The sequence below is a fragment of the Drepanopeziza brunnea genome (genome assembly GCF_022702325.1).
Source record: "Drepanopeziza brunnea f. sp. 'multigermtubi' strain 214-2 chromosome Unknown ctg10, whole genome shotgun sequence".
NCBI classification, from domain to species: Eukaryota; Fungi; Ascomycota; class Leotiomycetes; order Helotiales; family Drepanopezizaceae; genus Drepanopeziza; species Drepanopeziza brunnea.
This window is the reverse complement of record NW_027094073.1, coordinates 1,515,146-1,541,849: the sequence shown is the minus strand read 5'-3', so window position 1 is coordinate 1,541,849 and position 26,704 is coordinate 1,515,146. Positions and strand designations below refer to the sequence as shown.

General features: G+C 50.5%; 8 protein-coding genes across 8 annotated transcripts; 4 read left to right on the top strand and 4 right to left on the bottom strand.

Annotated features, from left to right (window-relative positions):
• Window positions 1–562: 562 nt before the first annotated feature.
• L3040_006093 (uncharacterized protein) lies at window positions 563–2,777 on the bottom strand (the record flags this gene model as incomplete). Its single annotated transcript, XM_007288470.2, has 3 exons — window positions 563–2,011; window positions 2,060–2,711; window positions 2,770–2,777. The coding sequence occupies 3 exons, from the start codon at window positions 2,775–2,777 to the stop codon at window positions 563–565; spliced, it is 2,109 nt and encodes a 702-aa protein (XP_007288532.2).
• A 3,023-nt stretch (window positions 2,778–5,800) lies between these two features.
• On the bottom strand, window positions 5,801–6,467 carry L3040_006092 (uncharacterized protein; the record flags this gene model as incomplete). The annotated part of the gene is made up of 2 exons (XM_066156439.1): window positions 5,801–6,031; window positions 6,273–6,467. The coding sequence occupies 2 exons, from the start codon at window positions 6,465–6,467 to the stop codon at window positions 5,801–5,803; spliced, it is 426 nt and encodes a 141-aa protein (XP_066011294.1).
• A 2,902-nt stretch (window positions 6,468–9,369) lies between these two features.
• On the bottom strand, window positions 9,370–10,148 carry L3040_006091 (uncharacterized protein; the record flags this gene model as incomplete). Its single annotated transcript, XM_066156438.1, has 5 exons — window positions 9,370–9,686; window positions 9,768–9,781; window positions 9,840–9,887; window positions 9,981–10,025; window positions 10,090–10,148. 5 exons carry the CDS (start codon window positions 10,146–10,148, stop codon window positions 9,370–9,372), a joined length of 483 nt encoding a protein of 160 aa, XP_066011293.1.
• Window positions 10,149–10,388: 240 nt separating this feature from the next.
• Window positions 10,389–11,204, top strand: L3040_006090 (40S ribosomal protein uS4; the record flags this gene model as incomplete). Its single annotated transcript, XM_007288473.1, has 4 exons — window positions 10,389–10,434; window positions 10,560–10,578; window positions 10,636–10,734; window positions 10,787–11,204. The coding sequence occupies 4 exons, from the start codon at window positions 10,389–10,391 to the stop codon at window positions 11,202–11,204; spliced, it is 582 nt and encodes a 193-aa protein (XP_007288535.1).
• Window positions 11,205–11,436: 232 nt separating this feature from the next.
• On the bottom strand, window positions 11,437–12,852 carry L3040_006089 (uncharacterized protein; the record flags this gene model as incomplete). The annotated part of the gene is made up of 1 exon (XM_007288474.2): window positions 11,437–12,852. The coding sequence occupies one exon, from the start codon at window positions 12,850–12,852 to the stop codon at window positions 11,437–11,439; it is 1,416 nt and encodes a 471-aa protein (XP_007288536.2).
• Window positions 12,853–13,123: 271 nt separating this feature from the next.
• Window positions 13,124–18,420, top strand: L3040_006088 (uncharacterized protein; the record flags this gene model as incomplete). Its single annotated transcript, XM_007288475.2, has 2 exons — window positions 13,124–13,358; window positions 13,409–18,420. The coding sequence occupies 2 exons, from the start codon at window positions 13,124–13,126 to the stop codon at window positions 18,418–18,420; spliced, it is 5,247 nt and encodes a 1,748-aa protein (XP_007288537.2).
• A 618-nt stretch (window positions 18,421–19,038) lies between these two features.
• On the top strand, window positions 19,039–21,915 carry L3040_006087 (uncharacterized protein; the record flags this gene model as incomplete). Its single annotated transcript, XM_066156418.1, has 2 exons — window positions 19,039–19,496; window positions 19,548–21,915. 2 exons carry the CDS (start codon window positions 19,039–19,041, stop codon window positions 21,913–21,915), a joined length of 2,826 nt encoding a protein of 941 aa, XP_066011292.1.
• Window positions 21,916–22,745: 830 nt separating this feature from the next.
• L3040_006086 (uncharacterized protein) lies at window positions 22,746–26,238 on the top strand (the record flags this gene model as incomplete). The annotated part of the gene is made up of 5 exons (XM_066156412.1): window positions 22,746–22,789; window positions 22,880–23,020; window positions 23,147–23,631; window positions 23,682–26,092; window positions 26,152–26,238. 5 exons carry the CDS (start codon window positions 22,746–22,748, stop codon window positions 26,236–26,238), a joined length of 3,168 nt encoding a protein of 1,055 aa, XP_066011291.1.
• Between the last annotated feature and the right edge of the window lie 466 nt (window positions 26,239–26,704).

Here is a 26,704-nt window from a genome sequence, read left to right as displayed (position 1 = left end):
CCTCACTGTTGCTCCAGGTTAAAGCTATCGAGGTTGAATTCGCGTCAAGAAACTTGAAGTGCAAGGCCAGCGTCGTGATTGGCCAGATGCAGACAAGGCTGATCTTTATTTTGCTCTAGTCGCATTTACAGTACGTGCCAATCCATTCTTGTCAAAAGGTATTCGATTATCATCAACTCGTTTACATGTATTTTGCTGCGCGTTTCTTGAATTGAAGTTGCACATCAGTCAATATCAACCAATACCAACATGTCAAGAAATCAGCCGAATAAAGATGTCAATAAATTTATTTCGTCCTGCATCAGGCTCCTCTTTATCTATACAGGCCCCTCATTACCCCGAGGGAACGACCGTTGCCATCTCTCATATCAGTAAGCCAAAAATTATGTTAAAAGGTATGTTCCGCCGAGCGAGACCAGACGCCCGGATCCTACCATTACAAATGCTGACACGCCGGTCAAATGGACGAACCCGAACTCCACCTTTTGAACGGCCCCTCCTATTCCACTATAGACATCAAAGGAAAAGCGACCTGTAGGTACTGTCGTCTTGAGTCCTGGTACTACTCGAAAGCTCCTGGAATCGTGATTGAGAGTCGTTCCCCTGGCGGAGAGGCTCCAAGTGACTTGGTAGACTGTGTCGAATTGCTCGCACTTATCCGCTTTTCAACCACGTTCAAGGCCTGCACTCCCTCAACCGCCACCTCTGTTACCGGATTCCCATCCGACAATTCTGCACTTTTTTGGGCCGCTGTCTCCTGTGGGTCTACTTCCCGAGGTTCTTCTGCCTGGTCGTCCTTTGCAAAAGCTTTGCTCGGTGGCCTAGACTTCGTCACATCGACAGGTGTGATATCCTTCGGCTGGATCTCCCCAGTTCTCTCCAACTCTTCACTGACTTTCCTTTCCTGCTCCCTTCTTTCCTGGCTGAGCCGTGGACTTTTCATGGTATCCAAGTGATTTTGGCTCGTGGGAACAACTCCGCCTCCTACTCGACACCAGAACATTTGCTCTCTCAATCTCACACTCTCTTCCCAAGCTGCTCTCTCTGATTCCTCATCATCTGCCCTCCAGTGGCCCTCTTTCAGTATTCGGAGAAACCCAAGGAAGTCACAGGTTGAGCGGACTCGGCCCAGACAGTACCTGCAAAGAGGATACCTCTGAGCATTATCGTTCTCGCTGGCCCTAAATCTGTGACTGCGGACATGAGCAGGGTCTTTCCGGGTTTCGCCGCAAAGGGAGCAGGCAAATGCATAAGGCTTCGTAGAACTAGGCATTGGCTCCACAACAAGCGATCCCTCACAGACTGCGCTGAGAACTGTCCGTCTGGCGAGCCACGACAGACCAGGTGCTGAATCGAGCCTCAAAGTAGGCTCAATATCTTCAGCCTGCGCTCTCTTGTAGAACTTGGTATCCTTCAGAGGAGTTAAAGAATTGGGCCCGTTGTATGATGCATTACTGGCAGTAGATGCGGGCGTCGTGGGTGTGGCTGGAGACGAGCCAGAGGGCCCAGTTGTGGACAGGGAGGTCGAAGACCCATTCGTCGGTTGTTGCGAGGTTGTATAGCTACCTAGACCAAGACCAAGACCAATGCTCCCGTAAGATCCACTGGACACCCTACTAGCAGCGGGGACATTCTTAGACATGCGTAACAAGGAGATGAAATCCTCATATGCAGATAGATCTGTTCTGAGAACTGGCTGCAAGAGGTGGGTGAAGCTCATGGGGTATGATGGCGAGATTGGGTCATAGCTGGATTGTGGTGCCTCTGTTTCTGGTGTTCCCAAGTCCTTGCTATCGAATCTGCTGAGCGCTGGGGTCGAAGGCGCCGTCTGGTTCGTCTGATCATCTCGGTCTTCCGTCAAGTGCTCCATGACCTGCTTTAATTCCGCCAACTGATCTTGATGTGATTTCAACAAGCTCTCCGTATCTGCGAGCTTTGCTTTTAGCTGGTCGTTCTTGCGCTGAACAATCTCATGGTCTCTCTGTGCTTCTTCGCGAGCAGTGATCACCATCTGGACAAGTTAGATCTGTGAATATATATATATAACCTGAAGACATACCCTATTGGCTTCTTCGAACAAAGCTGTGGTCAAATTCTCAAGCTCATGCTCGATTTGCTTCTTCTCCTTTTCGACTTGAGCCTTCTGCCTCTTCTCTTCAGCCAGAGCTGCTTCAAGCATAGCCTTTTCAGAACTGTGAGCCGACGCCTGGACCGAAGCTTCCCGGGCCCTCGATGCAGCATCTTCCCGATTCTCCCTCTCTAATTGCATGACACGCTCTCGAAAAGACTCCAATTCGTGCCGGGTCGCAGATAGTTCATCGTCTATACTTGTCTGATGGTTTATTGCGTGTATGAGTTTGTTGCTCAACATTGCGACCTCATTGCTGAGATCCGGATGCTGAGACTGACTCGGCACCCCACTTCCCAACGAATGAGACGACGCTCTACTCCGCGGATCCGGTAACGTGGTCATGTTCCCTTCTTCGTCGCTGAAAGGGCTCAGCACCCTGGACGGTATTCCTGGTGCGCTGGAAAAGGAGGCCATTGTGCGCAGAGCCGAAGCGCTGATCGATTTCGAGACGGGGCGGTTTGGTCTGTGAGGAGCGACGGCGTTGTTCACGGCTGGATTGCTGGAACATGATCGTAAGTGCTGCAAGGAAGGTTGGGAAATCGGGTGGTTGTGACCTGCGTAGGCGGCCATTTGCACGAATCTGCAGCCATGTGAGGACTATGTTCGGCAGGAAATTTTTTCAAGCAGCTTTCACTCACTCGGACATGTTTGCAGATTATCAGATGCCTTTCGATGTGTACGAGCTCGGCCTCGAGTCACTCCGGAGATGCTCTGGTGGAAAAAGCCGCTCGGATCTGGGCTTGTTTTGTTTGTTGGACAAAGAAAAGAAGGATGGACAGCAGTGCTCGGATGGACCGCGTCGAATTATTACTAGGAGATGAATACGGGTAGAGCAGACATTAGGGACCGGAGAGGGAGAAGTGAAGGGGGAAAGTCGAGATCGAGATCGAGGTCGAGGTCGAGGTCGAGGTCGAGGTCGAGGTCGAGGTCGAGGTCTAAACCGAGGTCGAGGACGAGGGTGAGGACGAAGACGAAGACGAAGACGAAGACGAGGGCGAGCGCGGTGGAGGCAAGGTGAAAGGATAAAAAGGTCAAGAAAACAGAGTGGATCGTCGGCCGCGAAAGTCTAAGCAAGTGACCAAGGAAAGCGCCACAACAACCATCCATGCCGGGCGAAAGTAAGGCAAAAGTAAGGCAAAAGTAAGGCCTAGAGCGGTGCGCAGCTTGCCTTACTTGCCTTATTTGTTACAATGATGTTCTCATGGCGCAGACAGGTGATCTTTTTTTGGAATATTTGGATTTCACGTTTGCACAGTCATTTCATATGAGCCCCGGGATCCATATTACTGCGTACCGGTATGTACCGGTACTGTACCTGACATCGAGGTGGATTTCAGACGACCCGAAGCGATGGCATGGGCAAGGGCAACCGGTACCGATACATACTTGTAGCCCGAGAGTGGGACTTGGCGAGAGAGAGACCGAGAGCGAGAGAGCGAGAGAGATCAGAGAGAGCAAGCAAAGCAAGCAAAGCAATACGAAGGCCTCTACCCCCCCCGTATTCGCACGGTCGGAGAGGTCAGCAATACGATCCGAACAGTAAACCTCATCCCTTCTTTGCTCAGTAGTTGTCTTTTCTTTCTCGCTTGCAAGTTTACTTCTGGCCATCATTCATTTTTCCCGAGCTGGGAAATTCAGGGTCACTCTCGAATATTCTGCCTATTGCCTACCGGTATTGCCTATGTCCAAAGGTTGCCCATGTTGCCGCACGGCCATGATGCAATTCCCGAATCCTACGCCCCATCAAGCTCATCCGTCCAGCAGCTCCATCAAGCTGTTCCTACGGTACTTGACGCCAGTGCGTTTGTTTACCTACGGTACCTGTTCATACACAGCAGTCTGATGAGCCCGTGGAACCCGTGGAACCCGTGGAACCCGTGGAACCCGTGGAACCCGTAGAACCCGTGGAACCAGGAACTTCATGACCCTGGTCAGGTGCTCAGGAGCCGGCCGTTGCGGATAGGTACTACTACTAGTACGTGGTACCGTACATGTACAACTACTTTTACCGGTAACCGGTACCCCATGCTACCGAGATGGCCATTTGCCACCAACAACTTTCTGCAAGTCCACGTGGTCGGGTACGGGCTGATGAGGCCTAAGGCTGCAACTGATATCCCCTACCTAGGTACTCTCCAGAGTTTACTCCGTAGAACTCGGGAGCATACGGGAGCGTACGGGAGCATACGGGAGCACCGGTACCGTCGAGCAGCAAAACAGGACGGATGATATCCGACTGATTTTCCAGAATACATGCAAGATCCCTCACTCCTTCATACGGAGCTGGGACGATCTTTCGTAAAGCTGCAGCTATCCGCACGTCGATCCAATGTTACTTCTCGTGTCGAGGGCTCGTGGACATCTTGCCCGACCACAATCCCAACCCTATACTAAAGGTAACAATGGCTTGCAAACTTGACCGCTCGATCACTCGATCGATCAACGTGGACCATCCCAGCTTCTCAAGGACATTCAACGCCATATCGCCATGGAGGTTACTCAGACCCTTGACCACAACAGGTCAGAGCCCCAATCTCCCCCAGGAGACTCGATTGCTACATCTCAAATAAGCGTAAAATCAACCATCTCTGCATCGAATCTCATGCTCCCTCTTACGGTCGGTGTAAGAAGATGGTCGTCCGAATCACAACTGCTGTAGTGTCTCAATGTGGGGGGATTTTAAGTAATAATACAAACGCGCCCAGCTCGTACTCATCAGTCTCAGTGCCCCGAAGATTCTCGCACGAGTACCGGTCACGTCGCGGAAGAAATACTTCGCTTATCTCTCATACAGTAGCCACGAGTGTCAAGATGACCGATGGTTGTGCATCACCGTCCCAGTGGCAAATGATCGGAGGTACAGCCGGACGTGGCCTGTGAAGCCTCGACCCCTTACTTACTACGTACGATCCAGGCGTAAGTATTACTCCCTGAGGGTAGGGTAACCAGGGGGTTTAAAGTGGAAACTAAACTTTTGAGGCACCCTCGAGGGGTAATACTTAGGCCTGTACCGTGGTAAGTCCAAGAGCCGCAACCAACATGTAATCCATTGAAGTTTGTTTTACACACCTTGCGAAGCTCCTTCCTCTTTGGCCAGTCAACCACTTCAACTATAATTCAGTGCCCTGCATCTCTTGTACTACGTACGTACTACTACAACTAACTATATACATGCATTCCTGTACTTACAGTATGTACGTAGTACGTACCGGTAGTATGAATCCGAATACCTGTGCAAAGATCGCAAAACTCAAAACTAAAAATAAACCCCCCCGGGAAAACGAGAAGAAATTCAGAACATACGTAGTACGTAGTACCACGTCCCCGGCCTAAGTACAGTATTACCCCCTGAGGGTAGGGTACCCAAGGGGCTCTATAGTACCTAGTGGAAACCAAACTTTGGACGCACCCTCGAGGGGTAATACTTCTACTTCTACTTCTACGTACTTCTACTTACGCCTGTACCGCGGTACGTACCTAGGTACCTACCAGAAGTACTTCTACTTCTAGTACCAGTAGTACATGCTTCTTCTCCCGCGAAAGAGCCACCGGAACCTACGTATGTACGTATGTACCGGTATGTAGCCAAGCAAGCAAGCCAGCCCAGAAGCGAAAGCTCCCTAAGTAAAACATTCCTGTCTCTCCCCCCCCCCCCCCCCTCCTTCCATCTCAGCCCCCTCCCCCCCCCCCCACAGCGAATGCTGTCATCGATGCCGACAGTCCGGACATCGGCATTCCCCGACCACCGCAGGTCGCGCGCGCCGTCCGTCCGTCCGTCTGCCCCTGCCTCTGCCTCTGCCGGCAGCCCGGCTCCGTGGAGAGGGTGCAGGGGAACATCTTGGGGAACTGGGTCCGGCGCCGCGGCGCCGCGGCGGCGGCGGCGGCGGCGGCGGACGAGATCTGGTTGGCGAGGGTCGGCGAGGGTGTAGCACTGCTCGGCCGCGGGAGGGGGGGGGGGGGGGGGGGGGGTGGTTGGATAGCTGGACTGTGCCTTTTTTTTTTCCTTTTTTTTTTCCTTTTTTTTTCCTTTTTTTTTCCTTTTTTTTTTTTTTTTTTTTTTTTGGGCGTTGTGGAGGGGCTGTTGGGGATTGGGGTTTCAGTTGTGAAGGAGATGGTGGATCTTGTTTTTGTTGACACTCACTGGGAGGTTACTGTAGACCGGACCTTGTCGAGAGCGGAGTGTGGGGATCTGCAGCTGCAGAGTCGGTGGCGGCGGGCAGGGCGTCTGCGTTTGCCAGGAGAGGAGACGGGCAGTGTCGATGTTGCCTATCTTGACCGGATTGATGACCCCAGCCGTAGCGAGGGGTGCGAAGAGGGCTGGCGAGATGGATTTCATGTTGGTGATTTCGGGTCCTTCTTGATGTTCTTTTTCTTCTTCTTCTTCTTCTTCTTCTCCTTTCTTTATTAATATGTGTGTGTGTATGTATGTGTTTTTAATGAAAAGTAGATCATGGTGATGAAGTGCCTCATCTCCGTGGAGCCCTCTCGTATATATACCTTACTCATCTTTATCCATCCCTCACCTGTGAAAATACAGCAGTGATAACTATAGAACCAACGATGAATAGCTTGGTCACAGGCTCCAATCACACCAGAACAGATGACCAGCACATCAACCCGAGTGCTGCCGTCTTTGTTATAGAGAGAGGTGTATGTAAACAAGAGACTCCCGGCATCCCCATTATCATCACCACAAAGAAAGCAACTGGCGCCATGTACAGAACTGCGTGTACCGTCGTCCTGACTACGCAGCGTGACGATAACGTAGCTATTGTGCCAGTCCGCAGACTCTGAGCGAGGCTCGAAGAAAGTTCTTCTTGTACAGGGAAGGACGCGCTCTACTCGGTGCTTGTTGACATGCTATCACTCGGTTCGGGTATCTCCCAATAGAAGAATACCGCAAAGAAAGGGTGTGTGTTTTTTTTTTTTTTTTTTTTTTTTTTTTTTTTTTTTTTTTTTTGGCAACATACCACTGGCCATCTGCTACTGGTCTTTCACATTCGGACGGCATGTCTGGAAGTAAGTCTCCCCTTGCCAAAAGGTGTGATTGATGATCGCCGCCGGATATTCATGTCCGAGCGAGATGTCGTTCCAAGGGAAAATACACGAGCCCTGTTTCCGTGACGGTCTCGAGACGTGTGATCTACGTCATCCTGCTATGGGTTTATCTGTCGGAGAAGTCAGGCAGGAACAGGAAGTGAGTCTGTAGTACCTAGGCACCATGGAAGGTGTCTTCGAACAACTTGGTAAAAACGACGCGAGAAGGGTCTTGGTGATGGAAGGGCAGACAAGAGCTCTATGTGAAGATGTGCATTTCTCATTTTGCCTTTTCGGGTTCCTGAAGTGGTGTAGCTACCAACTACGTGAGGGTCCTTCACTTGTTGTGCAGGCTATCTATCATCTTTGAGGCATACTATCTGTCTAGTCTACTAGATACTGCGTGTATTTTCCTCAAGCGAATACAACATCATCATGCTCTAAACGATTCCTCTCGTGGCTACGCTACCCATGTTCCTGTCCAGCTCAATCAAATCCCGATGAACTCTTTTCAATCAGGGAAGATTATCTCTCAGAGAGATAAAGAAAGCTGTCGATACCCGCCAAACCACGACAGAAGATTTACGTTCAAGGCATACAACTAACTATGCAAGGGATACTCTCAGACGACCGGAACATACTACTAGTATTGGAAAGACTCTACCACAGAGGCAAATTGCGTCGTCGTGGTTAACGCCGACAACAATTACGTAGGTGGTGGCTCCGAAGGTACCCAAGAATGGAAGCAACCGCAAAGAAACGGGGACGCCACCAAGGGAGCTGGAACGAGCTGAGGAGAGACAAACGATGCACCAGCAGATATACCTAGCACTCTTTTTATCTTCGTCGACTCCCCGAGGCGACTTCCTCTTCAGGCCATCCTCTCCCGGAAGCTTGCATGATAGATACAGAGCCAAAGGAGGAATGAATACACAGTTTTGCTGTGATGGTAAGTGCGAACTGGCATGGGTTTGACGAACTTGGGTAGCTATGGTCTGAAGGTGCTGAAGAAACCAGGAGTGATGGAGAACGCTAGTGTGCTATCATATGCACAATACATCTTCTGAGCTGGAAGAAGACATTGGAAATCGTGATAAGCGTACGTAAAAAAGGGGAGATGGACTTTCAGATCGTAGATTCGTGTCCTTGCAGACAGGACTTATATAGCTTCTTTTCTAATTTTCGTTGTAAGTAGTTGCTTTCTGCGGAGCTTGTTTTGCTGGGGCGAGAGATAATAACTCCGTAGACCCAGGACTGTCCAACGGCTTGGTCGAGGTTCTGCTCAACCTTCATCATCGATGCTCCCCTTGCTGAGTCGTGAAGTAAATACATCGATTGAAAGGCTACCGAAATCGATCTCGAATACAGATATTTCTTGATCTTAAACGAAAAGAGATGTGCCAAACAAGGTCTTAGAATTTGGTAGAATTGGAAACATGATGATGTTGAAGATCGGATAAGCATCAAACATGGAAAACGCCAAGTGCTTTTGAAATCAAGAATGCTGGCATTTGCCGAAGTCCCCAAATTTATGGGGACATGGCAATACTTATGATGATATTCGACAGCGTTTGTCTTTTTGTTGTTGCCCTCCTACTCTCGAAAGACAACAATAAACGGGTGAAAGGGCAAGGGGATCGTTGAAGAGAAGTTTGTCATAGGTATCGCTGATATCCATACTTTGGTAGGACATAGTATTTTATGCGTTCCAAATTCAAAGTCTCCTTCCTCTTCACACCAGAGGCACTAATCATGTGGGGGGGTTGTGGTGGAAGGGCGTCAAGGCGATTACCCTTCATCACAGAACAATAATGACTGTTTTGTTGAATGGGTATGTAATTCCACTGCAGGGGGCTCTTGAGCTACGCAGAGTCAAGAGCAAGTTATACAAGGGTAATTTAATCTTGGAACACTTGTGAGGGCTTGAAGGGAAGTGGGTATCTTCTTCTTAAGCGTGACAAATACGGTTCCGGGGCACTTAGAGCAAACGGGAGTCCAGGAATATATACCAGCGCACAATAGCACTTCACAATCGTTCCAAGGTACAGTCGTTTGGTTGTATTTTGGCGGTGAATTTAGCTCCCATTCTCTGAGATACTGCATAGAGCCCATGTGTCATGCAATGCTAAGACCTTCCGCCAGAACTCATGATCATCCCAACCCCGAAGAAACCCAAAGCAAAAACCGCAAATCGAAAGCGCTTAGATAGTGGTCTCGTATGCAATCGGCACGACGGTCTCTGGTACGTTGTCCTTCATCGAAATTGTCCGCGCCTCTCTTGGCATCAAGGGTTGTCTCTTCAAGTGGACGTGTGTGCCCTCGGCCTTTGACTTCTTCTTCAGCTCGGCGTTGGTCTTGACACGGCGAACGAACTCCTCTCTCGATCGGGACAGGGAAACGTGCTCGACGCGGAGGTTGACGCGCTTCTCGATGTAGCGGTGCTTGACCTTCTTGTAGATGATGACACCTACTGCGCTCTTGGTAACGTTGTAGACAACGCCGGTCTTGCCGTGGTAGACTGGGAGGTGATATTAGTTCTGTTGATGATAGGCGCTCTTCTATTGTTGTGGCTCGTAGGATTTTTTTTGTGCATTCTTACCCTTGTGTGGCATTCTGATACCAGAGTAAGTAAACATTCTATAGTTTCGCATTCAATTGATCGTGGACTCACCCCTTTTGGACAGCTCCGTTGGCCTTAATGTCAACGATATCTCCAACCCTGAAAGTCTGTCAGTTTCCGGGCAATTGTATAACCTGAGGCCTGGATCTCGCAGAGAGCCGCCAGATAGCCCAGTCCCATCGCAGTATTTACTTGTATTGTCTCAGGTAGGTGGAGAGCTTGATCATTCCCTTCTTTCTGCAAACACGTTAGTACTCGTCCTCCTCGTTGCGGCGCGGCCCAGAGCGGGCTGGCGACTTGCCTAAAGTCCCTCGAAAAGGCATATCGAGTACCTGCGCGGAGACCAGCTGGGTGACCCATTTTGGCGGTATTTGTGGTTGTCGAGGGGGGGTCGTTGTCGTTGGGGCGAAAATGATATTCTTCAAAACCTCGTAACAGCGTCAACTCGGCATCTGGAATTTTCGTGTGGGAATCGCTTAACGACCACGTGATGGGGGCTAGCTCCCGCTACTTCGCCCACAAGTCCCACAAGCCATTTGCAAACTTCCCTTGGAAATTCAAAATCGTCAACACCGACTTCGACAACCACGAATCGCGACCATGGCGCCAATTTCGTACTCCAAGACCTACAAGGTCCCTAGAAGACGTGAGTTGAATATTCTGTGCCCTTGAGGTTCTGCGATTTGAAGGCAGACAGACGTGCTGGTCGAGATCGCATGCGCCCGGCCATCGCACAAAACCCCCACGAACAATTTTGCTGACTTCTTGTAGCTTTCGAGTCTGCTCGTTTGTAAGTTGGCCACTGTATCAGAGCTTGTCTCTCTACATGTCACTGATTCTGTCCTAGGGACTCTGAGCTTAAGCTCGTTGGAGAGTATGGACTACGCAACAAGCGTGAGGTCTGGCGTGTCCAGCTCACCCTCTCCAAGATTCGTCGTGCTGCCCGGTATAGAATCCTACCATCTGCGAGCCCAGAGGCGAATAACTAACATCCACAGTCAACTTCTCACCCTTGAAGAGAAGGACCCCAAGCGACTTTTCGAAGGAAATGCCCTCATTCGCCGTCTCGTCCGTGTCGGTGTTCTCGACGAGTCACGTATGAAGCTCGATTACGTGTTGGCCTTGAAGATTGAAGATTTCTTGGAGCGTCGTCTGCAAACCTGTGTCTACAAGCTCGGTCTCGCCAAGTCCATCCACCACGCCCGTGTTCTCATCCGCCAGAGACACATCCGTGTTGGAAAGCAAATTGTCAACGTCCCATCTTTCGTTGTTCGTTTGGACTCCCAGAAGCACATCGATTTCGCTCTCAGCTCGCCATTTGGAGGTGGACGTCCTGGACGTGTTCGCAGAAAGAAGGCCAAGGCCGCCGAGAAGAAGGACGGCGGTGACGATGGAGAAGATGATGATGAGGAGTAGATGCATTACACGGCTGACATTTGGATGGCTATGGTGTGCACTCTGCATGGTGTTAGTCGCTGGACACCGGGGCGTCGAACCTCGAGGCGTTAGATATCTGCATCAAAAGCTACATTGAGCATTCACATCAAAATCTGTAAAACTAGCTGTGATTCCGGTGTTTGATCTGTGATATCCCAACACAGGGCACTCTTTTCCATGCAATGACCTAAACGCCCGCTAATGCATGAGGTTATGGTAATAGGTCATCCTTCCCCAAGAACGCCGCCATGGGATCATTTGCAGCCGTCCGCTTCCGCCTGTAATTCTCCATATCCTCTTCCGTGACATCTCCCTTCATTTCCTCGGCCGTTCTCTTCTTCGCCAGTATCGAGCTTGTAGATTCGTCGTTCCGCTTCTCTACGGTCTCGCTCTCATGTTCCTGCCACTCGATCTTCTCCACAGGCGCCGATTCTCCTCCAAAGGCCCCTCCAGTTCGAAGCATGTCCGCTTCTTCGAAGGCCTTTTTGCCTTCATCGCCAGTACAGAAACTGTTCTTGATCACAGAGTGACAGCAAGAGTACCCCCACTTGAAATTTGACCACCAGCTTCCCCATACAGATGTGTGGTTATTAATCAAGACATCTTCTGCGTACTTTGACTTTGAAGAAGCTTTTGGAGCTCCCTTGATAGCACCCGAATCGTCATACTCGATGTATTTCTCGGACTCCATAACGGCAGCGTCTCGTAGTCTGGAGGCGTTTGGGTTGACCTCACCCCCATACTTCTCCAGCAGCATCTTCTTATGCGCTTGCCTTTTGACCTCTGCTTCCTCCTTCTCCTTCTTGCGGTAGTATTCTCCAGAGGTAGGGTTTGCCTGTAAATGTAGCTTCGTGTCGCCAGCTTTCTCCTGAGACTCCCAAGCATACTTCTGCGCTTTCTCAAACTCCGCAGCATCTCCCGAAGCTCTCATAAAGCCCTCTTCGGCGACTAAAGCCGCAGCGGTATCTGCTGTCGCTCCACTATCCACCATAGATCTCGTCTTTGGGTCGTACTTGGCCGAATCCAGATCCAGATTGAGAAGATACTTGGCCGTGTCTTCTCGAATGCGGAGCTGCTTCGTAGATGTCTTTTGCTGTCTCCCCATGTCCGACTCCTCCGCATACTTGGCTCCATCCTCATCATCGTCGTCCTCTTCGCTCTTCTTCATTTGCGCATTCTTCAGTTCCTCCAGTTCAGCATACTCGTCCGTCACGGCCTTGTACTCCCGGGAATCGTAGCCATTCCACCGATCTCTCTTCGCATCCCAACCCATATTGACATCCTGAATGATCTCATCAGCCTGGATATCCTTGCCCGTCCACTTCGCGCCTTTGGCTCTGGGTCTGCTCAAGCATTCTTTGGTCTTATGTGTCATAGCACCGCAATTTTCGCATGCGCCTTTGCGGAATTTGGTCGCGGCTGGACCAGCTTTTTTCCCTCGGTCGTACCATTTCGAGTTCTCTTCTTGGGCTTTTTGTAGACGTTGATGCTCGAGGTAATCGTTCTGGTCGTCTTCGCCGATGTAGAAGGGCTTCTTCGAGATGAAGGAGGGGATATATTCGTTGGCTTCCTTATTCGCCGCCGAAGGAGCCGCCGGCTTTCTAGGTTGCGCGCCAGCTGGAGGCATGTTGTGTATTTTTTTCGAGGATAAATTCCATGCAAGAATGATGTGAGAATGAAACCTTGAGGGGGTAGGGATGGGACAGTCTGCAATCTAATCACCCGTGACTTGGTGATCGATGGCGCGTCAATATAAAAACAACACGTCTCTCTTCACGCATTCGACGTCGAAACACTCGCGATGGGACCTGAGCCTAGTAATCCCATGATAGTAGACAATGTTGCTCAATTTCTACACGAATTTACGGCCTCTATTCTGACCAGGAGTCCAATCCATCATGGAACTCTTTCGTGTGCGACTCAATTGCATCGACTACTACCAGTCTACGCCTTCAAAATTTGACCCTCCCCTTCGAAGAAACATTAAACCTTCTCAGATATCCAAAGAACCAAAGGTTCCGGTGATAAGAGTGTTCGGAGCCACCGAAACAGGCCAGAAAGTATGCGCTCATATTCATGGAGCCTTCCCGTACCTCTACGTGGAATATAATGGGAGCCTTATTGAAGATGACGGTCAGTATTTCAAATCACAGTTGGAATCTCATAGCTGACTTCTTTATAAGTCGGTGCGTATATACATCGCCTTCATCTGTCTATTGACTTTGCTCTGGCTGTCAGCTATCGACGAAATGTATCTGACGACAATGCCAAATTCGTTGCGCGCATCACTCTTGTGAAAGGAATTCCGTTCTACGGCTTCCATGTTGGCTACCGATTCTATCTCAAAATTTATATGTTGAACCCCATGGTCATGACGCGACTTGGAGACCTCTTGCGGCAGGGAATCATCATGAAGAGAGTGTTTCAACCCTATGAAGCTCACCTTCAATACCTACTCCAGTGGATGGCCGACTACAACCTTTACGGATGTGGCTACATCGACTGTGGCAAAGTCACTTTTCGTGGGCCGGTGCCAAAATATGATGAGCTAGACAACATATCTCATCTGTGGCATGATCGTTCAATTCCAGCTGATTCTGTTAGTGACGAGTCGGAGCTTCCCAGAGTGAGCCACTGTTCTTTGGAAGTAGACATTTGTCTCCAGCATATCCTGAATCGCCGAGATATCAAGCCTCGCCCTCTCCACCACGACTTTATTGAGCGTCTGAACCCGCTGGCCCCGAATGAGAAGCTAGTCCACAGTATGGCCGGTCTTTGGAAAGACGAAACCCGGCGTCGAAAATCACGAATGACGAATCCGGCCCCTGGATCAAGTCCTTTTCCTGCGGAAGTTATGATATCTATGTCAGCAGATCCTCGAAACACACAAGCGGCTGGATGGATTCATGAAGAAGAATACCGTGAAAAGTTGATTTCTCTCATAAGCGAGGAAAAAAACAAGAGCGATGGTGCCAAAATCTCCTTCGAATCATTTGTGAAACCCACTCCATTCGAGTCCTTGGTGAAGACGAGTCTAGAGTCAGTTGAGGATCTGTATCCTGAAAATCTGCGCCCAACCTTAGGGCTAGCTCCTGGGACCAGCATTGATGGCGTCGACTTTGATATGAATGACACTGAAGCTAGAGTCATCGACGAGGGGAAAATCAGGAACTTCATGACAGATAACGATGATGACTTTCCTTACGATTCCGATGAAGAAGTAATGCGAGAGATATCGCTGTCACAGAGGAAGAGAGGAGACCAGGTCGAGGGGAAACACCTCGAATCGAACGACATTCATCAGCCGGAGCGTAAAGTTGACGATGAGTTTCGTCCTGCTGGCGATGCCAATGGAGATCAGTTGATAGACCCTCTGGACGCAGCTACCACAAGCAATTTAACAAGCGATTTCACAAGCTCATCCGAGTCTCACATGGGCGACATCGACATTGGAACAGAGTCCAGGAACTTCGAGGGCTCGGGAGATATGCACAGCAGAAGTCTGTCTCCCGCGGAATCCGTTCGCAAGGGGCTCAAGCGACAAGAGTCTCCAGTAGACCCTTCAAACTCTCACAGAAATCATAAGAAACGCCAGAGAATTTCGTATGCAGATGCGGACGCTGACCACATTGACCAATTTTCTGACCTGCCTCCGCAAGAAGAGATTCAAAATGAGCAGTCTAGCAACGGTCGACAGCCTGCTCTTCTAGGCTCGTCGAAGTTGTCTCCTGTAGCCAAGGCAGAACACCTGAGTACCAAATCTGGACTTCGGGGTGCAAGGGCGCCCGTTAGCTTGAGATCTTCACAGGAATCTATCAAAGCAAGAGATGCTTCTCAGCCAACATCCCTCAGGTTTCCGGTTGTCAAAGACCCTCATGACCCGGATACGATGTTGAGATTAAGTCAAAGGGGATCCCAGAATGCTCTCTCTGGGAGGATAAAGCACGTTTCATTCGATCCATCTCCGTCAACATTCGAATCAGAACGAGAAAACCCATCCAAAAGTTCTGTAATCCAGGGAAGTGTGGGTCAAAAACCCTTAACTCCTGCAGCAGCTATTCTGAGAAACATGGCCGTTGAGTACGGAAAGACAGCGACAGGGCGAATTCTCATATCAAGTACACTTCCTCCATCGAAGATTCATGTCGCCTCAACCATGCAGGCATCCGGACTCCCGCCGGTCATCTACCAGGATGCTTACTACAGCAACGAGGTCGATGTCCCGGACCGTCCGAGGGAGTGGGCTGGAAGGGAATTCAAACTTGAAAGCTTGACCGTTCCGTTCTTACCTGAATTTGATCCCACAGGTACCTCGGATGCAGTGCTTGGTCAGAAACTTGGCGCGTTGCCGGACAAAGTGAAAGAAGAAAAGAGCTACCAGCGTCAACGGCAAAGTTGTAGCCTGCGTAGCTGGATGATTGCAACACCTCCTCCCACTTATGCAGAAGTTGCCGACTGGTCGCGGAGAGAACGCTTCAAACTGTCGCACAATCTCATGGCACAGAACTCTGGACCCTCTCGTGCTGAAGAAAAATCGGCACAGAGCAGTCTCTCTCAAATAGACGGACCCACTCAGAAGAACAAGCATGGCTTCAAGTATACTCAGGACCAAAAGACCACTAGCGTCAAGCACGAGGCTCAGTACATGAGTATAATGAGTCTGGAGGTTCACATCAACACAAGAGGGAACTTTGTACCGAACCCAGAAGAGGATGAAGTGCAGTGCGTATTCTGGTGTCTCCAGTCAGATGATGAGGGCCTCCTAAACAACTGCGCAGTGGACGGAACGCATCTTGGGGCTGTTGTCCTCTCAGAGGATGGTGTCGTGACTCGGAAAATTGCCAGGCAGATTTCTATTGATATCCAAGAAGAGTCTACCGAGCTGGATCTTATGATCCGTATGGTCGAAATCGTGCGGAACTATGACCCAGACATCCTCACTGGCTATGAAGTGCACGGCGGCTCATGGGGATACTTGATCGAACGCGCGCGTCTGAAGTATGACTATAACCTCTGCGACGAATTCTCGCGTATGAAGGCACAATCACACGGGAGATTTGGTAAAGACAGCGACAAGTGGGGCTTCAACAATACATCGACGATCCGTGTGACCGGCAGGCATATGATTAATATCTGGCGGGCCATGCGCAGCGAGCTGAACCTCCTCCAGTATACCTTGGAGAACGTCGCTTTCCATCTCCTTCATCGTCGAATCCCCCATTTCACCTGGGCCGACTTGACACGCTGGTATGTCAATGGCAAGACCAGAGACCTGGCGAAAGTCGTAAACCATTACGCCACGCGGGTCCAGCTCGACTTGGAATTACTCGATGCAAACGAATTGATTCCGAGAACGAGTGAGCAAGCCCGCCTGCTGGGAGTCGATTTCTTCTCGGTGTTCTCGCGTGGCTCCCAGTTCAAAGTAGAATCTCTCATGTTTCGTATCGCAAAGCCCGAAAACTTCATGCTTGTCTCCCCAAGTAGAAAACAAGTTGGTGGTCAAAATGCCTTGGAGTGTTTGCCCTTGGTCATGGAGCCTCAGAGCGCCTTCTACAACAGTCCGTTGCTGGTTCTCGACTTCCAAAGTCTTTATCCCAGTGTCATGATTGCATACAATTACTGCTATTCTACCTTTCTTGGGCGCATTGTCAACTGGCGCGGCAAGAGCAAGATGGGCTTCGCTGAATATCAAAGGCAACAGCGGCTTCTCGAGTTACTAAAGGACCACATCAACATTGCTCCCAACGGTATCATGTATGCAAAGCCAGAGATCCGGAAGTCCCTACTCGCCAAAATGTTAGGGGAGATTCTTGAGACCCGAGTCATGGTAAAGAGTGGAATGAAAGTGGACAAGGACGACAAGTCACTCCAGCGTCTGCTCAACAATAGGCAGTTGGCCCTGAAGTTGATAGCAAATGTCACTTACGGATACACGTCAGCTTCTTTCTCAGGCCGCATGCCTTGTTCCGAGATCGCTGATAGCATTGTTCAGACAGGTCGCGAGACCCTCGAGAGAGCTATTGCTCTGATTCATTCTGTCAAACAATGGGGAGCGGAAGTTGTCTATGGAGATACGGATAGTATCTTCGTCTATCTGAAGGGCCGAACCAAGGACCAGGCGTTCGATATCGGCGAGGAGATTGCAAAAACTGTAACCAACATGAACCCTCGCCCTATCAAGCTTAAGTTCGAGAAAGTCTACTTACCATGCGTCTTACTGGCAAAGAAGCGTTACGTCGGGTTCAAATACGAAAGTAGGAATCAATCTGAACCAGACTTTGATGCGAAGGGTATCGAAACTGTCCGCCGTGATGGAACGCCAGCGGAGCAAAAAATTGAAGAGAAGGCACTCAAGATCCTATTTCGAACCTCTGACCTGAGCCAGGTCAAGTCATACTTCCATCATGAGTGTGAGAAGATTATGAAAGGCTCGGTGTCAGTTCAAGATTTCTGCTTCGCTAGAGAAGTCAAACTAGGGACATATAGTGACAAGGGACCACCTCCACCTGGAGCAATTATCAGCACAAAGCGTATGCTGGAAGATGCTCGAGCAGAGCCCCAATATGGCGAACGGGTGCCATATGTTGTCATCACTGGTGCTCCGGGAGCACGACTCATTGATCGATGCGTCGCCCCAGAGGAACTTCTGGAAAACGAGCACAGTGAGCTTGATGCTGAATATTACATATCGAAGAATCTCATACCTCCACTTGAACGAATCTTCAATCTCGTTGGGGCCAATGTCCGGAACTGGTACGATGAAATGCCAAAAGTCCAACGGATCCGTCGAGTCGATGCAAATTTGCAGCTCCAAGGAATTTCGAAAGATTTGGGAATCAACAAAAAGACCCTCGAATCTTACATGAAGTCGTCTTCGTGTCTTGTTTGTAAGGAAAAACTGGAAGTCGAAGGCTCGATCTGCCCGAAATGCTTATCAGAAAAGCCAACATCTCTGTTGACTCTGAGGCATCGACTCAATGGCGCAGAGAGAAAATTCATGGACATCCAGAAGATATGTCAAGGCTGCTCGGGGATATCACCCTTGGACGAAGTCCGCTGCGATAGCAAGGATTGTCCAGTCTTCTACACGAGGACGAAGCAGAATGCAAGACTGAAGACAGAAAAGTCTATCGTGGAGCCTGTTATGAAAGAATTGGCCGGGATGATTGTAGATATGGGTGACCTGGATTGGTAGGATGGTATGGAATATGGATCTGGGAGACCTGGTCACATGGCTGGCACTTTCTCGCGTTGCGTATCCGTTTAAGTTTGGATACGATGAGTTGGAGACGACATTGACTTTAGTACTGCGAATAGAGGAAGCGCATGAGCCGTATAGAATAGCGTTTTGTCAGTTACAAAGTGACAGCTGTTCTTAGTCGGAAAAAAGGCACCCATTCCGCGCACCCCACGAAGGCCTTCTATAGAATCAACTACGAGGTTTTCTTCACATCTGCAAGATGGCAAGACATAATGAAGAACACGAGAAGTTTAAACAGTATTCAATGCGCGTCTTCAAATTGTGTCCGTCCCGTGTGCGAAGTAGATTGAGTCTAGCCTTTAAATCCCGGCCTACAACCGCAACTTGTTTCATCGCATTTCTAGGACGAGGCGGCAAGGCGTCCATCAGCCTTACCCTTGCTTGCTCTGCTCACGACCTCACGTTACTTACTTTACATACATACCAGTAATCCGTACCAACCCACCACTGCTTCTTCACAGCTTCTGGCCGCGCTCGCTTCCTACGATCACCGTGTTCACAGCTACTTGCCGTGGCTGTCGCGACTCAAGCCGGATAAGTATCGATGCCATTATGGGCGATCTGCTGAAGTTCCTCTTCGTTTACTTGCTCGGTGGCCTTACGCTCTTCCCGCTGGTCATTCTGGCAGTGTTATCCCTTGCTTACTTCAAACTTCCTTTACACAAAGAATCAGCAGACAAAGACTACGATGCAGAATCGATTGTGCAACCCGGCGACGACGTCGACGCGATCAAACGCGCCCAGCTGGGGGAGAAGTTTCAGCCTCGGGATAGCCATGAAGCTGAGGTAGCGGCGGGGTATTTTGCTGTGTCAAGGACATACGTGCCCGGAGGCGTTGGAGCCCTTCCACCGGAGAGGAGTACGCCTACGGGGTCTACAACTGTGTCTGCGCCGAGTCCGAGTGTCTATCAGACTATGTACAGGAGCATATTCGACCGGAAGCCCGTGAACAGCCCTATCGACAATAAGCCTCAAAGGAGAGGGAATAATGTATTCTACGTGGTTTTGAGGTAGCCCTTTTACTGCAGAAACGTATCGAAAACATCTAACACTCTACGTAGGCATGGTCATCTCATGTTATTCGACGACGACGAGCAGCTCGAGGTCAGGCACGTTGTTTCATTAGCTCACCACAAAGTCAGCATATATTCCGGGGGAGAGGAAACGCCGGAAGGGGAGCTATTCATAAAGCGGAATGCACTATGTCTTTCGAGGAGGACGGATGTTGGAGAGATCTCGCCAGATGGGAAGGCTTCGAAGCCCTTTTTCCTGTTCTCGGAGAACTGCTCTGAGAAGGAGGATTTCTACTTTGCGCTTCTACGGAACCAGGAGAGGACACCGGATGCCAAATACAACCCTCCCATGCCGCTACAGTACGATGTTAAGGATATTATAACGTTAGTGCAGAGGTTACATTCGTCAGAAGAGCAGCTGCAAACACGATGGATCAACGCTGTGATAGGCAGGATATTCCTGGCTCTGTACAAAACCCCAGAAGTCGAGAATTATGTCCGGGCCAAGATCACTAAGAAGATCTCGAGAGTGAAGACCCCGGCGTTCCTATCCAAGATCTCGCTGCCACATATCGATATGGGCGAAGCTGCCCCTGTGATCACGAATCCTCGACTAAAAGACTTGACTGTGGATGGCGAAATGGTGGTTGAGGCCGACGTGAAATATTCGGGGAACTTCCGCATTGAGGTGGCTGCAACTGCTCGCATTGACCTGGGATCAAGATTCAAAGCAAGAGAGGTCAATTTGCTACTTGCAGTAGTTCTGAAGAGAATCGAGGGCCATGTACTGATCCGTATCAAGCCACCGCCATCAAATCGACTCTGGATGACCTTTCAAACGATGCCAAAAATCGACATGACCATAGAGCCCATTGTCAGCGCGAGGCAGATCACGTATACAATAATCTTGCGGCAGATTGAAAACCGCATCAAAGAAGTTGTTGCCGAAAGTCTGGTCTACCCAAACTGGGACGACTCTCCCTTTCATAATAGCGAGGACAAGCTTTGGAGAGGTGGCATCTGGGCTGATGAGGGCGTATCCGGGCGTCCCTTGGACGCTCAGTCGACAGCAGCGCAGGAAGGGGACGTTGACGAAGTGGAACGCTTAGATTGCGAGCACAACGAATCCGCAATTGATCTGCCTCAAATTGAGAAGAGCATAAGCGCCCCTCTTGTCGACGCTTCTCCTCCAAGTACGGTCTATGCACGAAAAAATGCGAAGTCCGCCCTCAACCCCACCAACCCAAAGCTCAATGGTTCGTCCACCAGTATTGACACTCTATCTCCTGGCTCTGAGAAGCCAAAGGCTCTCCGTTCAGGGTCCTTTACCGGTGCACCTACACCGGTTGTTAGCACAAACATCACAAACGCAGATGCTATCAAGACCACGGCAACACCGGAACATAGTCACGCCATGGCGGCAATTGCAGCTCTCTCCCAAACAAATTCTCCTGTTCATACTCCTGTCGGATCACCGTCACAACCATCGCGTACAGAAAAATTCGGCAGTCTATCATCTGCATCTTCCATGGACACCTCGCAATCAAGCTCGGAAAAGGATCTGCAGAACGAGATCACACCCCAGCCTTCCGCGAATGCCTCGGAATCCCTTGACCGTTCTCCATCTATTAGATCAGAAGCAGCGTCCACAAGATCTTTCGGGTCTTTTGGGTCTGACTCAAGACGTGAAACCTCGACTTCCTCATCGAGGTCCTCGGCAGCAGAGACTAAGCGAATCTCTCTAGCTGCTGTGACCAACGCCGCTGCTACGGCAAAGAAATGGGGTTGGAGTGCTTTGTCAAGAAGTTCAGACAGGACGGACACATCCCCCGAAGAGACTCCTTCTCGGCCCCTTGTCATGGGACGTGGGCAGCCGCTGCCTCCTCCTGGAGTACCTCTACCTCGCCCGGACAAGAAGACAAAGACTGCACCGATTCCCGTTCCGAAACGAAAGCCTGTTGTACCACCTCCTGATCTGCCACCAAAGCCAAGTGACTCTCCATCAGATACACATGCTCTCCGCGGCCAGCAGCATGCTGTACCACCACCACTTCTTCCCAAACGTAGAAGTAAAGAAAACCAGAGGTCGAGTAACATTTCTTCCGATGATGGAATGCTTGTGATCGAAGCACCAGCTACAGATTCTGGCTCATCAACACCGATGACCGAGAATGGGCTCGTTTACATGCAACCCTGGGTAGACGATGTAGACGAAGCAGATGAAGCAGGAGCTCCAAAACCGAGTCACCAACCTGCTTCGAGCCCGGGGCCACCTCGCCTGCCAAGAAGGCCTCCGCATCGGGTCTTGTCTAGTAGCCCGGAGGAGGACGGCCATAAACTACCATCTTGGATGGCAGCACAGGAGGAAGAGGCCAGAGCGAAAAGCTCATTTGTAGATGAAGATGCTGGTCTGTGATGGGTTTTCGTTGTATCTTTTTATGGACAGGGGAGAGCTCCAGGGAAAAGGTTCCAGGGGAGGATGGGTAATGATCAAAGTACATATGGGGAGGACAGGCGTTGCATAAAGTTTTCTCGGTAGTGGTGGAACTGGAGTTTGGGGAACAGGGGGACATCTGGCGTTGCGTATGGGGGTCAGGCATTTTGAAATGGAAACAAGGAGACCCCATGTTAGCCAGCAATCAGTCTCCGTCTTAGAACAATTTGAGGGGCAATGATGACTATCTTCCTCAATGATCAGTATCCCGATGCATGAGTTAATCCCTTTATTCCTCAGTCATCTATTTGGTAGAATTACTATACAGTTACTGTACACAGTATTGACGTAAAAGAAAACCGCCAGAATTCTCAAACTTCCTTCCCGGAGGGTGAAACTTGAATAAGTACGGGGTCCATAATTACATACAGTACTGCTACTGCCTTCAACCTTCTACGCTTCCATGCGACCAAGCCGGCCAAACTTCTTCATTTCTTAAACCGTCCCTGCAATAAATCCCCCATAATCTCCACCAGGTTACCTTTTCTTACTCCGTACAACTGGAGCCGTGACGTTTCTTGCCCAGCCCGGATTTGCTGGCGCCTACCGCCACATTACGCAACTACCGCCGAGCTGGAGGTGACAAGGCGTCCAGATAATCCAAGCCTACGACGGCTTCCTTTTTGTACCCTCCATCCTCCTCACATTTCTGTCGTACATTGCTTCCTGCCCTTCCGCTTCCTGCCCTTCCGCTTCTTGCCCTTCCTGAGTGCATTCGGCATCTGCGTATACACCGACGAGCGTTTCCAAGGATGAATAGCTACGCCCCAACCACGCGAAATGTCGACCTCACAAAGTCCGTTGTCCCAGGGTGTCCAGGCACTTTTAAAAATCTGCCTTTTATGCTTCAGCCTTTGTTCAGGACACTAATGCGACTGTGATACAGGTCCGAGGGGGAGCTTGCGATCAATATCCGGAAAGCCACGAGTATTGAGGAGACGGCTCCGAAAAGAAAGCATGTCCGAAGCTGCATCGTTTACACATGGGACCACAAGTCGTCTGGGGCATTCTGGGCCGGCATGAAAGTGTTAGTTGGTACCGCGTGCTAGAGAACGGTGCTTGGGAATTGCTGCTGGATGGCCTCAGGGCTGTTTCACCCCGGGCCGGACGGCTGTCAATTCTTTCGGAGGAGGAGGCTGATGTGAAGATACAGGCAACCGATTCTTGCAGACGAAGTACAGACTTTTAAGGCTTTGATTACGGTCCACAAGGTCCTGCAAGAAGGCCATCCGTCGACTCTTAGAGAAGCAATGGCAAATCGGAGCTGGATTGACAGTCTGAACAGAGGAGGAGCGCTAGGAGAAGGATTGCGAGGATATGGTCCACTGATCAAAGAATACGTGAATTTCCTGCTTGCGAAGCTATCCTTCCATTCGCAACATCCAGACTTCAATGGGACATTCGAATATGAGGAATATATCAGCTTGAAGGGGATCAATGACCCCAATGAAGGCTACGAGACCATTTCCGACCTGATGGCACTGCAAGATAGAATCGAACAGTTCCAGAAATTAATCTTCTCGCATTTCCGGAGCGGTGGAAACAATGAGTGCAGGATCTCCGCCCTGGTGCCCCTTGTGCAGGAGACTTATGGAATTTACAAGTTCGTCACGAGCATGCTGCGGGCTATGCATACGAGTAAGTAACAGGCGGACTCATGCGACAATCAAATTTCTGATGTATTGTAGCAACTGGAGATGATGAGGCCCTGGAACCCCTCCGAAGCCGTTATGATGCCCAGCATTACCGCCTGGTCAAGTTCTATTACGAATGCTCGAACCTCCGATACCTCACAAGTCTAATCACCGTCCCAAAACTACCCCAAGACCCTCCGAACCTCCTCTCTGAAGACGACGCTGCCCCAAGATTGCCCCAGCGGCCGAAGCAAGAAATTGAGAGGCGAATCACACCTCCGCCAGCCCCAAAAGCAGATGAGCCGGATGACATTGGAGAGTTCTGGAAGAACGAGCAAGCGCGACAGAACAGAGAATATGAGGAGCAGCAGAGAGTTCTGGAGGAGCGACAAGCCCAGCAGCTGTATGCGCAGCAACAGGCGGCTCTCCAAGCCCAGCGTGACTTCGAGGAGCAGCAACGGCAGCTGGCTGAGCAGCAGAGACGAGATCAAGAAGCTCTTTTGAACCAGCAATTCCAGCAGCAAACACAAGGTCGCATGGCACAGCTGGAGCAAGAGAACTTCGATGCCAGAGCACAGTATGCACGGGACCAACTCATGCTCCAGCAGTACGACCAGAAGATCAAGGCGTTGGAGGGCGAGCTTAGCCAGCTGCAGAATAGCTACGGCCAGCAGATGGGGAGTAAGGATGACCAAATTCGGGCTCTTCAGGAGCAAGTCAACACCTGGCGCACAAAATATGAGGCTCTTGCCAAGCTGTACTCGCAGCTGCGTCATGAGCATCTGGATCTGCTGCAGAAATTCAAGGGCGTGCAACTGAAGGCTGCTTCTGCTCAAGAAGCAATCGACAAACGGGAGAAGCTTGAGCGCGAGGTCAAAACTAAGAACCTCGAGTTGGCTGATATGATCCGGGAACGAGATAGAGCTATGCACGAAAAAGATCGCTTGACCGGTGGGAATCGCGAGGAGCTGGAAAAGTTGAAGAGGGAGTTGAGGATGGCACTCGATCGGGCTGACAACTTGGAGCGGAGTAAGGGCAACGAGCTCTCTTCCATGCTCTCCAAGTACAACCGAGAGATGGCGGATCTCGAGGAAGCTCTGCGGAAGAAATCCCAGGCTCTCGAGGATGTGCATAATAAGTACAGCGAGGGTGGATCAGATGCCGAGCGCTTGCTGCGGGAGAAGGAGGACGAGCTGGAGGTCTACAAGCAAAGTCTGGATGATACTCTCATTAGACTAAATGAGCTGGAGATGTCCAAGGGTGACACAGACAAGGCTCTAGATGGTGAGATTGATGCCATGCTTCTTTCCAACATCGACAAGCTCAACGATATCATTGACTCTGTACTCCAAAGTGGTGTTCAGCGAGTCGATGATGCTCTCTACGAGTTGGATTCCTCCATGCAGGCTGGAAACCAAAATGCTACACCCTCGTATGTCCTCTCGCAGATTGAGAAGGCTTCCTCGAGCTCCATGGAGTTTGCAACATCATTCAACAACTTCATTGCAGATGGGCCGAGCAGCAGCCATGCGGACATCATCAAGAACGTCAACGTCTTCTCAAGCTCTATTGCGGATGTTCTAAGCAACACCAAGGGTCTAACAAGACTCGCCACGGATGACAAGAAGGCAGATCAGCTCACTAACGGTGCACGTCAGTCGGCGCTGTCTACCGTCAAGTTCTTCCGCGGCCTCCAAAGCTTCCGACTCGATGGCATGGATCCAATGCAGAAGACTGATGTGGTCATCAACAGCAATAACGAGGTACTGATGAATCTGCAGAAGCTCAGCAAGCTTGCGGATTCCTTTGCGCCCAGCAGCGGCAAGCTGAACACAAAGGGCGACCTGGGTGACCTAGTAGACGACGAGCTGAACAAGGCTGCTAATGCCATCAATGCCGCTGCAGAGCGCCTCGCGAAGCTCAAGTCCAAGCCCAAGGACGGCTACTCGACCTACGAACTCCGCATCCATGACTCGATTCTCGACGCCGCGATCCAGGTGACAAACGCCATCGCAAGACTGATCAAGGCCGCCACGGTCACCCAACAGGAGATTGTGCAAGCAGGCAAAGGGACATCCTCCAAGAGCAGTTTCTACAAGAAGAACAACCGATGGACGGAAGGTCTCATCTCTGCCGCCAAAGCTGTCGCTACTTCGACCAACACCTTGATCGAGACGGCAGATGGTGTTCTCTCCGGCCGCAACAGCCCCGAGCAGCTCATCGTTGCCTCGAACAACGTTGCGGCCTCGACGGCACAGCTGGTAGCTGCTAGCCGAGTCAAGGCTGGCTTCATGAGCAAGAGCCAGGAGTCCCTGGAGCAGGCTAGCAAGGCTGTGGGTGTTGCGTGCCGATCGCTTGTGAGACAGGTGCAGAGCATGATCAAGGACCGCGACCAGGAGGACGAGAAGGTCGATTATGCCCAGCTGGGTGCGCATGAGTTCAAGGTGCAGGAAATGGAGCAGCAGGTACGTCTTCTACATCTACGGATGGCAGGGATATGTTTCTGTGCTAACTGTATGACCAGGTCGAGATCCTCCAGCTGGAGAACAATTTGGCGGCGGCGAGGCAGAGATTGGGTGAGATGCGGAAGGTGTCGTACCAGGAGGAGTAGGGCCAGGGCTTGGGTGGGATGGGACGTAGACGGGGGCTGACGGGAGGGTAGACAAGAGGGGTTGTGTATATGTAGCGCACACACTCAGTGGATGAATGATAAAATTGCCCGGTACCTACTTCGGGTCTCCTTGCGCGTGCCGGATACGTGATGCTTGATGCTCTCGGTATGCAAAGGGGTGTCACGGCCGTGGATCTCAAGGCAGGCGGTCTCCTGTCTTGCCGACTGGACACTCTCTTCTGCAGCGACGAGTGAGCGCTGGAGGGAGTGGCAGCATGCATGCCCAGCAGGATGTACATCCATTCCGCCTCGTATTCGTGCTACCATAAGTACCTGCTTTGCTAAACTGTCCCTCTCTCTCTGCAACCCAGAGCTTCCAGGCTTCCAACCTCGCTTTGTATGTATGTGTGTATGTAATCAATCCTCCTGATCTCCTGATCTCCTGATCTCCTGATCTCCTGATTAG